The sequence below is a fragment of the Rhinolophus hipposideros genome, assembly GCF_964194185.1.
Source record: "Rhinolophus hipposideros genome assembly, chromosome: 5".
Lineage (NCBI taxonomy): Eukaryota > Metazoa > Chordata > Mammalia > Chiroptera > Rhinolophidae > Rhinolophus > Rhinolophus hipposideros.
Window position 1 is genome coordinate 101,271,708 of NC_138051.1, and position 12,669 is coordinate 101,284,376.

General features: G+C 49.9%; 1 protein-coding gene across 1 annotated transcript in view; it reads left to right on the forward strand.

Moving 5' to 3' along the window:
* Positions 1-12,669, forward strand: part of TDRD9 (tudor domain containing 9) — a 66,680-nt gene that overhangs the window by 22,222 nt on the left and 31,789 nt on the right. Inside the window, exons 6-15 of the mRNA XM_081048494.1 lie at positions 1,619-1,673; positions 1,810-1,894; positions 3,124-3,181; positions 5,701-5,805; positions 9,839-9,936; positions 10,527-10,658; positions 11,729-11,894; positions 11,964-12,027; positions 12,102-12,165; positions 12,413-12,457. Coding sequence (XP_080904620.1) covers positions 1,619-1,673; positions 1,810-1,894; positions 3,124-3,181; positions 5,701-5,805; positions 9,839-9,936; positions 10,527-10,658; positions 11,729-11,894; positions 11,964-12,027; positions 12,102-12,165; positions 12,413-12,457 — 872 coding nt within the window. The remainder of the gene's footprint in view (positions 1-1,618; positions 1,674-1,809; positions 1,895-3,123; positions 3,182-5,700; positions 5,806-9,838; positions 9,937-10,526; positions 10,659-11,728; positions 11,895-11,963; positions 12,028-12,101; positions 12,166-12,412; positions 12,458-12,669) is intronic.

A 12,669-nucleotide genomic window follows, 5' to 3' on the forward strand; every position in this document is an offset into this window, starting at 1 on the left:
GGTCTTATGCTTAAGTCTTTGATCAATTTTGAATTAATTTTGGTACATGGTGACAGATAAAAGTCCAGTTTCATTCTTTTGCACGTGGCTGTCCAAATCTGCCAGCACCATTTATTGAAGAGGCCGTCTTCTCTCTATTGTATGTTTTCTGCTTCTTTGTCAAAAAGTATCTGTCCATATTTATGTAGTTTTATTTCTGGGTTCTCAATTCTATTTCATTGGTCTATGTATCTGTTTTTCTGCCAATACCATGCTGCTTTGATTATTGTAGCCCTGTAGTACAAGCTAAAGTCAGGGAGTGTGATACCTCCAGTATTGTTCTTTTTTCTTAAGATTGCTTTGGCTATTCGGGGTCTTTTGTGGTTCCAAACAAATCTGATGTTTTTTGTTCTATTTCTTTAAAAAAATGTAAGGCTTATTTAATAAGATGAAATATCATTAAATCATAGTATTGTTATTGTAATACCATGAGAATCATTAGGGTAATCCTTGAGTTTGTTGGTCAGTATTTGAGAAAATAGGCTCTTAAAAAACCTGAAGAGATGAATTTATGTTACATTGTTCTTTTTCAAAACTATACTTTGATCGTCTTACTGGTTAAACCTTGTGGCAGTAATTCAGCCTTTTGTGGTGAAGGGATCTGTAGAGCACGTGCGCATCTGTGCTGAGACTGGCGGACTCGGAGGTCGCAGGACAGAAGCGTCTCTGACAGGTCCGTTCGGGCGCTTACAGCTTCCGTCATGTTTCCCTTCGGTTGCTGTGGAGTAGTGTTGATTCCAGGAAGCACCCTTAGCTGACAGTGGGGTCATTTGCCCCGGGAAATACTTGTCAGCAACTTTGTGCGCGATGCTGTGTTGAGGACACAGGGGCCGAGCGGAGCCTCGGCCACGCCAGCTAAGGACACCTGACGTGTGGGGAGCACTTTTCCACTGCTGGCCATCGCCTGGCTCAGCTATTTTTGAACGATATTGTGCAGCTTGTTTTGTTGGCTTTCTGTTAGGTGTTTATGGGAATCCTGTTGTATTGAGGGCTCGTCTACTCCAGTAGGACTCATCGTAACTAATTACATTTGCAGTGACGCTGTGTGCAAAGGAAGGGTCCTGACTGGTTTAGGACTTTAACGTCTTTTGGTGGCCACAGTTCAACCTGTAACAGGTTCAAATATTGGTAATTCGGGATGAGGCAAAAGCACATGCAAACTTCCTGTATCAATAAACACTGTTACAACCTAATGAGCATAGCATCTCTCTGTGACCAAGAGTTTCTTAATAATATTTTTTGGTCGTAAAATTGTGCATGCGCATTACAGGAAATTTGGAAAATCAGTGGGGGGGGGGGAAGAAATGTGAAATGTAAAATTACTCATTCACAGGCAGTCACTGTTGTGGAAAGGAAAACACTAGAAGAATATAGTGTTTTCATCTTTTTGAGTTACTAGTAGTCTGTTATTGTACATTTTCACTTGTACTTCTGATAAACTTAGACGAAGAAGAGAAAACATTCAAATAAAATGAATTGGTGGAGCCTTCTCTGAAAAAGATGTCATCTTAATTTAAAGGTTGGTTTTTAGCAGTAAATACAAATCTTTTTCTTTCCCCCCACCTTTTTTGTTCTCTAGGTCTGGGAGAAATAAACTGTATGCACGAACTTCTCACAAACCTGGTTCACAAAAGGTGTGTTTGAATGATACCTCTACATTTTTGCATAGAAGCCGTTGTATTGTTTCTGCGTTGAATCAGTTGGATTGTGTCAGTGAGCAGTTAGCTTTTGTGAGCTCTCGTGGATGTCTGACTCCGTCCCGTGTCCTAGGCTGCAGGTCTACCCGCTCCACTCCAGCGTGACCCTGGAGGAGCAGAACAACATCTTCCTCAGCCCAGTGCCGGGGTACCGGAAGGTAGGAGCCCGTCCCACCCCCGGGCCAGGTGCTCTGCAGCTCCTGTCAGCCACCTGCCATAACTCCCGATGGGGCTTAGAGTCTGTAAATCAGTCGGCTGAGGGTCTTAGGTCCTTCGGAATTCCTTAAAGTGTGTGACTGCTCAGGTGCGCCTGGCCCCGCTCGTCCGCTTAGGTGGAAGCCTCACTTCTAGTCCTGGCTCAGGAGAAGTTTTTGAACTTTAGGTTGTGTGTGAGCGTTGAGCTCACAGCCCTTCTTGAGAGCTTCACATGACCATGGTCGCTTCATTCTGGGGCAAGTGCTCCAGCTCCGGGGCGGTGAGGGGAGAGCGGGAGACCTGGCTTCATCCCAGGACTGTCCCTGCTGCGGCCCTTCCTGAGACGTCAGCCTGGTGGTGCTTTTGGCCCATGGGTACCTCCAGTACCCCCTAAGGCTGCCACGTCTGCGGTCAGAGATGGCTGTTGGTGCCCCGTTTTTTGCCTGCCTTTTTTGAGCACCTGCTGTGTTGCATGTGCCTGGTTACCTGTGATCAGGTCCCCTGGAAGATCCCACCAGGAAAGAGGAGGTGACAGTACAGCGAGGCATAGGGGGTAAGCGCATACTTGTGGAGTTAGACACATGAATTGCGTCTCTGTCACCTATGTTTGTGTGACTCAGCAGATTACTTCCTACGACAATTCTGTTGTTTGAAAGTTGAATCCATAACATGTACTTCGCAGAGCTGCAAGGAAGGCTGATTACAATAATACACGTATATCCATCCTTAAATTGCAGCAGTCCTGCAGTGCCTGACCAGGGTAGGTGCCCAGTGGAGGCACTCGGGCACTACTGGTGATACTGATTTATGCCAGGCGCAGCACCAAGCATTTCACACTTAGTGGTCCACACGACCTCCCAGTGGCCCTCTTAGCGTTGATATTACAAGTATCTGCATTTTGTACATAAGAGAAATGAGGTGGGTAACTGGCCCGAGACCCACATTGGTGTGGGGCACATTTGGGGTCACAGCAGGTTTGGCTGTTGAGCCCACACTGCATGGACTTGTCCTCCTGTCACCTCCCCCACTTTGCTCACTTGTGATGAGTATAAAACAGGAAAATGGATAATTTCATAATGTGAGCCCAGCATTTACATTTAGGAGCTTTTAAATAATTTTTGAGGTTTTGTTTGTTTTGACTTTGCCTCATGATTTCCAATGTATAATCAGATATTTTTTTGGTGTTTGATAGATTATTCTGTCCACCAACATTGCAGAGAGTTCCGTGACAGTTCCAGATGTCAAATACGGTAAGACACTTGTCTTGTTTTCCGGATGACCGACATAAGTGGTAGTATTTACAGCTTATTTGCCCCGGGAATTGTGGGAACACGTCTCTGAGGAAGTGATACTAGAACAGGACTCGAACTGAAGGAGCAGCGAGCTGTGCACAGAGCAGTTCAGGCGCAGGGAGTGTTGGGTGGTGGCAAGGCCCGCGTGGACGGGTAGGGGCGTGGGCGGGGGGCTGGAAGGGGCAGGGCCTGTCTTGGCCGGGAAGGGTTCTAGGTGCTGGGGCAGTAGCCGTCAGCAGAAGGCTTTGTTCTCAACATACTCGGTGGGTATTTGAGAGACAGACAGTAAATGAGGTAAATAAAAATACGCAGTGAGTCACAGTGTGTATCAGAGGAAGTGGGGTGTGGGGTCCGGAGTCCTAGGAGTGGGAATTGGGGGGGGGGGCGTTCTGCCGAAGAAGCCGAAAAAAAGACAAGACTTTGGCCTTTGCTGTGTGAGATGGAGGACGGTTCCAGAGCTCCGAGGCTCGGAATGGCGTCGCCTGCTGCACCTCCAGCACAGTCACGCGGGGACCTAGCCTAGGGAGGCAGAGGAGCTACAAGGGCGACAGATGGGGGAGGAGGGGAGCGCCAGAAATCTGATCGAGAACCGATGGGGAACAGGACAGCACAGTCACATTCGATGCAGGGGGAGTAAGACATGGCCGGTTTCTGGAGACTGGAAAGGAGGAGTCTGCAGGGCTCATGGAGGTGGTGAGAAACCTGGGGTTGGCCCTCGGGTGGGTGCCCCGAGGCCTCAACCATGGAGCCGCAGGTGCTGGAGACTGGGAGGGTGGGGGCGGGTCGACGAAGAGCCTGGTACGGCTGTGTGAGCCTGGAGACCAGGGCAGAGGAGCAGGGTGTGCCCAGGGCGGGGGTGGGGGGAGGCAGTGGTGCCTCGCGGCAGACACGAGGGCTGCAGAGGGCAGTGGGCAGAGTCCCAGGAGCCAAATTAGAAAGCGCTCTGAGGACGTTGGGCAAACAGGCCTGTCCTGCTGGTGGTAGGTCAAGTTTGACAAAGACTGAAAATCGGCCGTGCGGTTTAGCAGCATGGACGTCGTCAGTGACCTTTACGAGCAGTTGCAGTGGAGGCCAATTCTGCTTGGAATGGGCTCATGAAGGAATGGGGGAAGAGGAGTAGAGACAGTGAGGCCAGACAACACTCTGGGGCATTGGCTGGAAAGGGAGCAGAGAGGCGAGGCAGCTGCTGAGGGGGAGTGTGGCCAGGAGATCACGTTTCCTGGTGATGGGAGAGGTGCCGGCTGTGCAGGGGAGACAGGATGTGATGGAGCGCTGGCCTCCATGGAGCATGTGGCGGCGGCCTGCCCCGGCCCCAGGAAACCCCAATGTATGGGGACAGAAGGGCCTGTGACATGAGGCTGAGGGAGCTCGCGACCTTCTCATGGCCGCTGCTTTGTCGGTGAGCTGGAGGTCTGGTGGCCAGGTGACAGGTGGGAGCAAGCATTAGGGCTTTGAGGAGAAGTCATAACATAGGTACCTGCAGAGGGGGAGAGTGGCCAGACGAGGGCCACTGGAGGCTAGTGACCAGGAATTGAAGGGGCAGATAGCTGCTGGCCTTTCGTTTTTCCCTCTCTGGCCACTGGAGCTGCGCAATGTGGGTGGAGAATTGTAATCGACCAGGGCCGGGGTTGAACCAGACAAGTAAACAGAAGAAGGGGCAGGGAGTTCAAGATATATGCCAGGCGGGATGGACCATGGCCTGTGGTTGGGTCCGCAGGGAAGTGAGGTCATGTGGCAGAGGCGTAAGGGGCAGTCAGCCCGTCCTGAGATGGACAAACTGCGGTGCCGTCTGTAGGGTTACCAGACCGTGAGAGGAGAGCTGGTTCTGGTTCTGGAGAGAAAGGCTTGACCTTCAGATGGGGAGGGGTCACGACGGCGTCAGGTGTGGCCCTGGGAAGGAAGACAAGCTGGCTGGAGCAGAGGAGTTCGGGACCTGAGAGGCTGGGTGCTGTCGGCGTTGCTGTTGGGGATACGGAATCCCCGAAAAGGATGGCAGAGTGAGGTTGAGAGCCTGAGAGGCTGGGAGCCCGGAAGGAGGCAGGGTGGTCCTGGTGTATATTCAGAAGGAGAAGAGGACACCGCCGCTCCTCAGGCTCGGAATGTGGGGGGCCGCAGAGACAGCCCGCCTTCTGTGGCAGGATGGGAGGGTCTATCCAAGAGGCGTTGCAGGGGCCTCTGTCACCTGGGCTCGCAGGTGAGGCCCCTGAGGCACAGCCTGAGCAGCGGGGCCCCAGACCCCGCACCTTTGCACGGCCTTTGTGCCCCAGGGATGGCGGGCTCAGCTGATGGCACAGGGCGCCTCCAGGCTTCTGTCTTTCGTGCCCAGTCCTTAGAAGACAGAGTGACCATAGCTCCCTGCCTGGGCAGTGCATTTCCAGAGGCTTCTGTGTTGGTTTAGTTTTAGCACTGTGCATTGTGATGATTTCACAGGTCCTTCTTTTTGGCATGGTGTTTACACTCCTTTTTTTAAATGACAGTTATAGATTTTTGTTTGACTAGAACTCTGGTTTGTGATGAAGACACGAATTATCAGAGCCTGCGACTGAGCTGGGCCTCCAAGACCAGCTGTAACCAGAGAAAAGGTAAGGTGTTTGTGTCCCAGCAAAGTGAGGTGTTGGGGGCACATTTGGGTGTCTTTTATAATCTTTGTTCCTTGTACTTTTATGCTTATTCAGATACTTCTTGTTGGAGCCAATTTTACAATTTAAGCAACAACATCTCATACTGTAAGACCCTCCATATAAACCCGCACTTCTCTACTGTCCCTTAACTTAGGTGACAGTCCCTGTCCATAGTGGGTTGGCATTTTGTGACTTCCAACAGTATCATTTGTCACAGTGAATTAGTAAAAGTTCCGGAAGCCGGGTGGACACTTGGCTGATTGTTGGTAACCCCTTTGACTTCTGTCCGAGTTTTGATCGTTCTAAGGTTACTTTCCCAATGGGTGGCACAGAGGGTTCAGTAACATTTGCTGCCACATGCATGTGTCACCGGGGGGACGAAGGTGGGGAGTCCTTTGTCAGCAGCTGGGGCATTGGCCACAGCAGGGGTACAGGCGTGATGTGCCTCAGAAGGTCGCTACAGTTGCCTGTGGGAACTGGCTCCAGGGGACAGCATGCTGGGGCACTGAGACGGGCCTGTGCTCTTGAGCCTTTTGGGGAGGGCGGGTGAAGGGCCCCCCAAGGGTCCCTGCTGGGCAGTAAGGTGGTGCCATCCAGAACGGATGCCTGGCACATGGTGGGCACGGTGCTGAGGTTTCAAGTGTACGTGTCACACTCCCGGACCAGCCTAGGAGGCAGTGCACTGTTCACACCTTTCCTCCACGACACAGCCAAGGCAAAAGGAGTAGCTTGCTCGGGGTACGTGGGAGGGGGCAGGACTGATTGGAACCCTGAAATCTGGCTTCAGCCACATTCCTGACCACCTTGCTCTGTCACCTCTCTGGACATGACTCGCCTAGTGAGGGACTAAGAGAGAAGGTTAAGTGGTCATTAAATCATGGTCAGAAGACATCATCACATGGAAAAGCCTCATGCTCAGTTAGGCATTGTCATAAAGCTAAGTGAAGAAAAGGACATTAAACTGTAGCCATCTCACTGTGCTTAACCTCCCCCACCCGAAACACCCCCAGAACACAAAACTATGCTTAGAGAAATAAATACACAGAAATGTTAAAAGTGGCGATCTTTGGGTCCGTCTTCAGATTATAGGAGTTTTGACCTTTGTCTATCTTTTCCATACGTTCAAAATGTCTATAATTAGAAAAATTTCCCCCCATAGGAAGTTGCAGAAATAGGACATAGTGTCCCTCGCACCCTTGCCCAGCGTGCTGCTGGTGACATCTTCCATAACGGGCACAGGAGGTGACAGGCACTGAGACCGCGGCCTCAGTCGGTCCCAGTGTCACATGCTGTCCTGTGCGTGTCTTTCTCTGCACTTTGCTGCCACGTGCGATTCGTGTCACCACCTCGAGCAGGACATGGGGCACTTCCACTGCCTCGAGGGGACTGCCTGCTCCTTCCCCTGTAGCCACACCGCCCTGCTGCTCTCCTTCACATCTGTAGTTTGTCATTTTGAGGATGTTGTACAAATGCAGTCATGCCGTGTGTCACCTTTTGAGACCCGCTCACGTCACTCACCATAACGTCCTTCAGACGCACCAGCTTCTGCACGTTTCAGCAGCTCCCCCTCCTCATTACTGAAGAGGGATTCATTGCACCCTCGCCTGCTGGAGGACATCGGGGGGTGTCTAGTTCTCGGCCACTGCGCCCTGACGCACAGGCTGTGTGTGGACGCAAGTCCCGTCTCTGGGACCTGGGCCCCCGAGTGCACTTACTGGTCAGGTGCTTAAGTCTGTGTAGTTCACAGGCTGGGCCCTGGTACAGCCATTCCCTCCACGCCCTGCTCAGCACTGGCGTTCCCACTGGTTTTTCCTTCGGCCATTCTAAAAGGCACAAGATGACATCTCATTGTCACTTTAATTGCATGTCCTTAACGGCTAATGAGGTGAGATCTTTTCCTGCGTGTGGTTGCCTTCTGTGTGTCTGCAGTGAAATGTCTTTATCTTTTGCCCATTTTCTAATTGGATTGTTTGCATTTTTACTGTTGAGTTTTGAGAGTTCTTTATATGCCCTCGATACTGTCTTTGTTAGATATGTGCTGTATGCATACTTTCTCCCATTTCATTTTGCAGTTTGTCTTTCTGACTTCTTCACAGCGTCTTCGCGTCCTCTTCTAGAGAACGGTTTAAGTTTCGATGAGCTCCAGTTTGTCAGTTGTCCTGTTATGTATGAATCGTGCTCTTGGTGTCACGTGTCGGAGCTCTTCACCTAGTCCGAGCTTGCAGAGATTTTCTCCCATGTTTTCTTGTGAAAGTTTCATAGCTTTGTGTTTCTCATTTACATCCGTGATGCGTGTGAATTAATTTTTGAACAAGGTGTGAGCTTTGGGTGGAGGTTCGTTTCTTCACCTGTGGATGTGCAGTTGTTCTGGCCCCACGGTCCTCCCTCCATGGAGTGAGCATCATGTGAGTGACTCGTGTGTGTCTCTCTCCGGTTCTTTTATTCTATTCATCGATGTCTTGCCCCCACCAGTACCACACTGTATTGACAACTATATAGTAAGACTTAATGTAAAACACACCGATTCCTTCCCCTTTCTTCATTTGCAAACTTGTCTTAGCTGTTGTACTTTGCCTACACAGACTGTAGAGTAAGCTTGTCTATACCCCAAAACATCACTGTGATTTTCACAGGAGTTGTGCTAAATCTGTAGGTAAGTGTGGGGAACGATGCTTCCACCGTGTCGCCTCCAAGCCCCTGGGCTCAGTGTGTCTCCACTTACCTGGCATCCCTGACGTCTTTCATCAGTGCTGTCACTGTCAGCACTCAGATCCTGTGCGAGCCTTGTTACCGTGTTTCCCCAAAATAAGACTTAGCCGGACCATCAGTTCTCATGCGTCTTTTGGAGCAAAAATTAATATAAGACCCAGTCTTATATTACAGTAAGTAATATATTTACTTATATAGTAAAATAAGACCGGGTCTTATATAATATAATATTTTTGCTCTAAAAGACGCATGAGAGCTGATGGTCTGGTTAGGTCTTATATTCGGGGAAACATGGTAGGTTTCCATCGAAGTACTTCATTTTATTTGGATCGATTGTAACTGGCATTGCGTTTTTCATTTCGGTTTTTTCATGTCTGTTACCAGTGTATGAAATGTGCCCGGTCTTTGTGTCAGTGTTGTGTGCTGTGCCTGCCACACTCACTCATTAGTTCTAGGAGGTGTTTGGGGTTTTTATAATCACCTTGGGATTTCCTGCTTAGACAGCCCTTCATTTGCAGATAAGGTGGGGGGTGACGGTGGTGGTGGAAGTCTGGACTGTCCACTCCACCTCCGGGGGGCATCCAGATGCCCCCTCCATCTTTCCTGACTCCATACGTGGGCAAGGAAAGCCCCTTCCTGGGCTGCCCCATTTTTTAAAAGTGGGGTATTTATTAAGGACACTCCCATCATCCTCTCTCTCTCTCTCTCTCGTATTGTTTTGGGATAAAGGAGTTTCTACTCAGAAAGCAATACAGTCTCAAGGGAATACCTTTCTGTGATGGTGCTTGCGGCCCAGTAGGGTGCTGAGCCCCCGTACGTACCCACTCTCTCACTGGGAAGGGGGCCTTTGCAGAGGTGTCAGGACGGCCAGAGCGGGGAGCAGCCTGGGATGGCCTCACACACGGCTCGCGCTGCATAGCCGTTCACAGGGAGGACCGGCTGCTCTCAGCAGCTTCACTACTCTCGCTTAGTGACCTGTGTCTCCACCTGTGTGAACTACGCACCTGCGGGAAATGTGTGGCTTTGATACGTGTTGATCTCCAGGTGTTGTTGTTAGAAATACTCACTGAATTTTGTACTACAGATCACTGATAGAAGCCAGCATTTAATTGTATGTGTTAATATAAGATGACTTCTGACACTAACTTATTCTAGGTTCTTACTGACCTGGTCTAGTAGAAGATAAAGGCTTTTCTTAATATTTAATGGTTACTCCTAAGTATATCTGTGTGTTAGTATTAAAGTAATTCGTGCCAAGTGGTGCTTGAATGTGTCTCCTTTGAAGGCCGAGCTGGACGAGTGTCTAAAGGATACTGTTACCGCCTGATACACCGGGATTTCTGGGACAGCGGCATCCCCGACCAGGTCGTTCCGGAGATGTTGGTAAACCCACTTTGGTCATTTTCAAAGTTTAGTTTTTGATAGACAGTTTTACTGAATAGTCTAAGTGATGTAATTTTAAATGTATAGTTTTGATTCCAGGGGAAATCATTGGCCCAAGTCATCCTCAGTCCCAGTACCAGCTTCCGTTTCTTAAGCACCAGACTCTCTGCTAGAGTCGCACCTTTTCGGCCAGAGCAATGCTGGCGTCTGCTGGCTGCCTGGTGTTATCCTCACGTGCTAACACTTGCGCTTTCCTTTCATAATTGTGCAGTTGGCGTTTGTTCTTTATTTCCTGTTTTCTTCTCTTCCTTCCTCCTTTCCCTCATGCTCTCTCTGCCCCTTTTCTCTTTCTCTCTCTCCCCTCCCTTTTCCTGTCCCCTTTCTTCTTTCTCTCCTGTCCTTCTCTCCTCTTTCTTTGTCACCCCCTTTTTTCTTCCTTTCTCCCTCTCTACTGTTCTTTCTCCTTCTCTCACACCTTTCTTTCTCCTCTTTCTGTTTCTCCCTCTCTAAAGTACGAGTACTAGTCATGTGAATAGGTTCATGGATTTCATTATTTTATTGTTTCCCAATTTAAGTTTCGTCCTTTTCAGCGGTGTCCATTAGGAAGCACAGTACTGAAAGTGAAGTTACTGGACATGGGGGAACCCCGTGCTTTGCTGGCCACCGCCCTCTCCCCGCCCAGTCTGAGTGACATTGAGCGCACTGTCCTGCTCCTGAAGGAGGTAGGCCTGTCCCGTGACTTCTGTGACAAACTCAAGTCGCATATGGGGATCTTCGAGGTAGTTGGTTGTAAGCACTCAGCAGTTGCTCGGAAGAGCGTGTATATTGACGAGTTGCTGGTGTCAGAATCCACATATCGTTTATATCAGCCTTCCGTTGTCTTGCTGAAAGTTCTGCTCTTACCTCTGCATCCTGTCCCCTCCCCACCCGCCTATAACTCGCTGCCGCGCCACCCCCACCCCTGCTTCCTGCTTGTTGGCGATGTTGAGTGCTGGGATAAGAGGCAGCATTGACAATATTTAATGGTTACTCTTAAGTATATCTTTATGCTAATATTAAAATAATTCGTGCCAAGTGGTGCTTGAACGTGTCTCCTTTGAAGGCCGAGCTGGACAAGTGTCTGAAGGATACCGTTATCACCTGATACACCGGGATTTCTGGGACAGCAGCATCCCCAACCATATTCTCCTGCTGTCGCTCCATCAGCCTGCTTGCTTGCCTTCTCCTTTTGTCCCTTGCCCTCACTCTAGCTTCCTCCTTCTGTTCTAGAAGCTGGCTCTGCCTGCTGTGGACTTTCAGACCCCACACCCGACTCATGCTTTGCTCCTGCTGTGGACGTTCCACTCTGGCCCTCCGAGTGGGGGTGCCTCTGGCATCTTACCTCTGTTTTGAAACTGCTTGGGTTTCTATGAAAGACTGTCAAATTAGGGAAGTTCTTCCCCCACACAGCTCAGTATGTTTTGTGCATGATCAGCGTGATGTGCGAATTGGATCTTTGCTTAGGACTGTGCAGGACCTAGTTGGTAAATTGTGAGTTACATAGACTTGTGGGGGTGCCCTTGAGTGTTCCCTCCCAGGACCATCCTTTTTAAAAAACAACAAAATGTGTTGTAAGTTCCAAAAAGCAAATTAAAAAATGTTTTGGTAGCGTCAAGCTTTCGTTAGTTGACTTAGATGTCTTTTAGAACCTTATCCCCCAGAATTTGGTCTTGATTTCCTGTTTTAGACTCCCTGCCTTAAGAAAAAAAGAGTGGAAATGAGTGTTGCTTATGGGGCTGTTTATCTTACAAAGGTTGGCGCACTTGCTGTCCGTGGGCAGAGCGAGGACGAGAACCCCCACGATGGTGAATTGACCTTCTTAGGACGAGTTTTGGCCCAGCTTCCTGTTAGTCAGCAGCTGGGGAAGCTCATCGTCCTGGGACACGTGTTTGGGTGTCTGGATGAGTGTCTTATCATAGGTAGGTGTGGGCACAGGGCAGCGGGAGGCCGCGGCACCCTCCGGTCTCACTCTGCTTCTCCTTTGTCAGCGGCAGCTCTGTCCTTGAAGAACTTCTTTGTGATGCCTTTCAGGCAGCATCTGGATGGATACAGGTATTTCACATTCGCATTTTAAGAGCCACTTTGTTTACTGGGCTCCACTGACACTTGCTGCTGTCCGTTTACAGGAACAAAGTGAATTTCTCCGGCAGCAGTAAGAGTGACTGCATCGCACTTGTTGAGGCGTTTAAAGTAAGTTTTCTCTGCGGCCAGGAAAGCAGCACCACAGTTACGCACTCCCGTGCCATAAACTTTGCTCTGTGAAAGTCGTGGTAGGGTCTTGGGTCCAGCATGAAAAATAAACTGTGTTGGAAGAAGTAGGTGGGGCTGGGAATCCCGTTTTGTGAAGTTGATTGAAAAATTAAATTAGTAGATTCTCTGTAGTCAAACTATTCTGTGGTCTAACGTATTCTAAAACTCTGGGTCCTTGCTTTTTTAGACTTGGCAGGCCTGCAGACAAAGAGGAGAGCTGCGGCACCCGAAGGTAGGTTTGTCTGTCCCCCAAGGGATCTGAGCTCCCAGGAGGCGTTCTGGCTCAGCCTGGCAGTGGCATGTGTGCGAGCCTGAGTCCCCGTGGCACAGTCCATGGTGGCGGTGGAGGCCATAATGGGCACCGGCCGAGGGACTCACATGCCTGTCGCTGCAGGCATCCCCCGCTGAGCGGCAGCAGTCCTTCTGTGGTGTCAGAACTTCCGC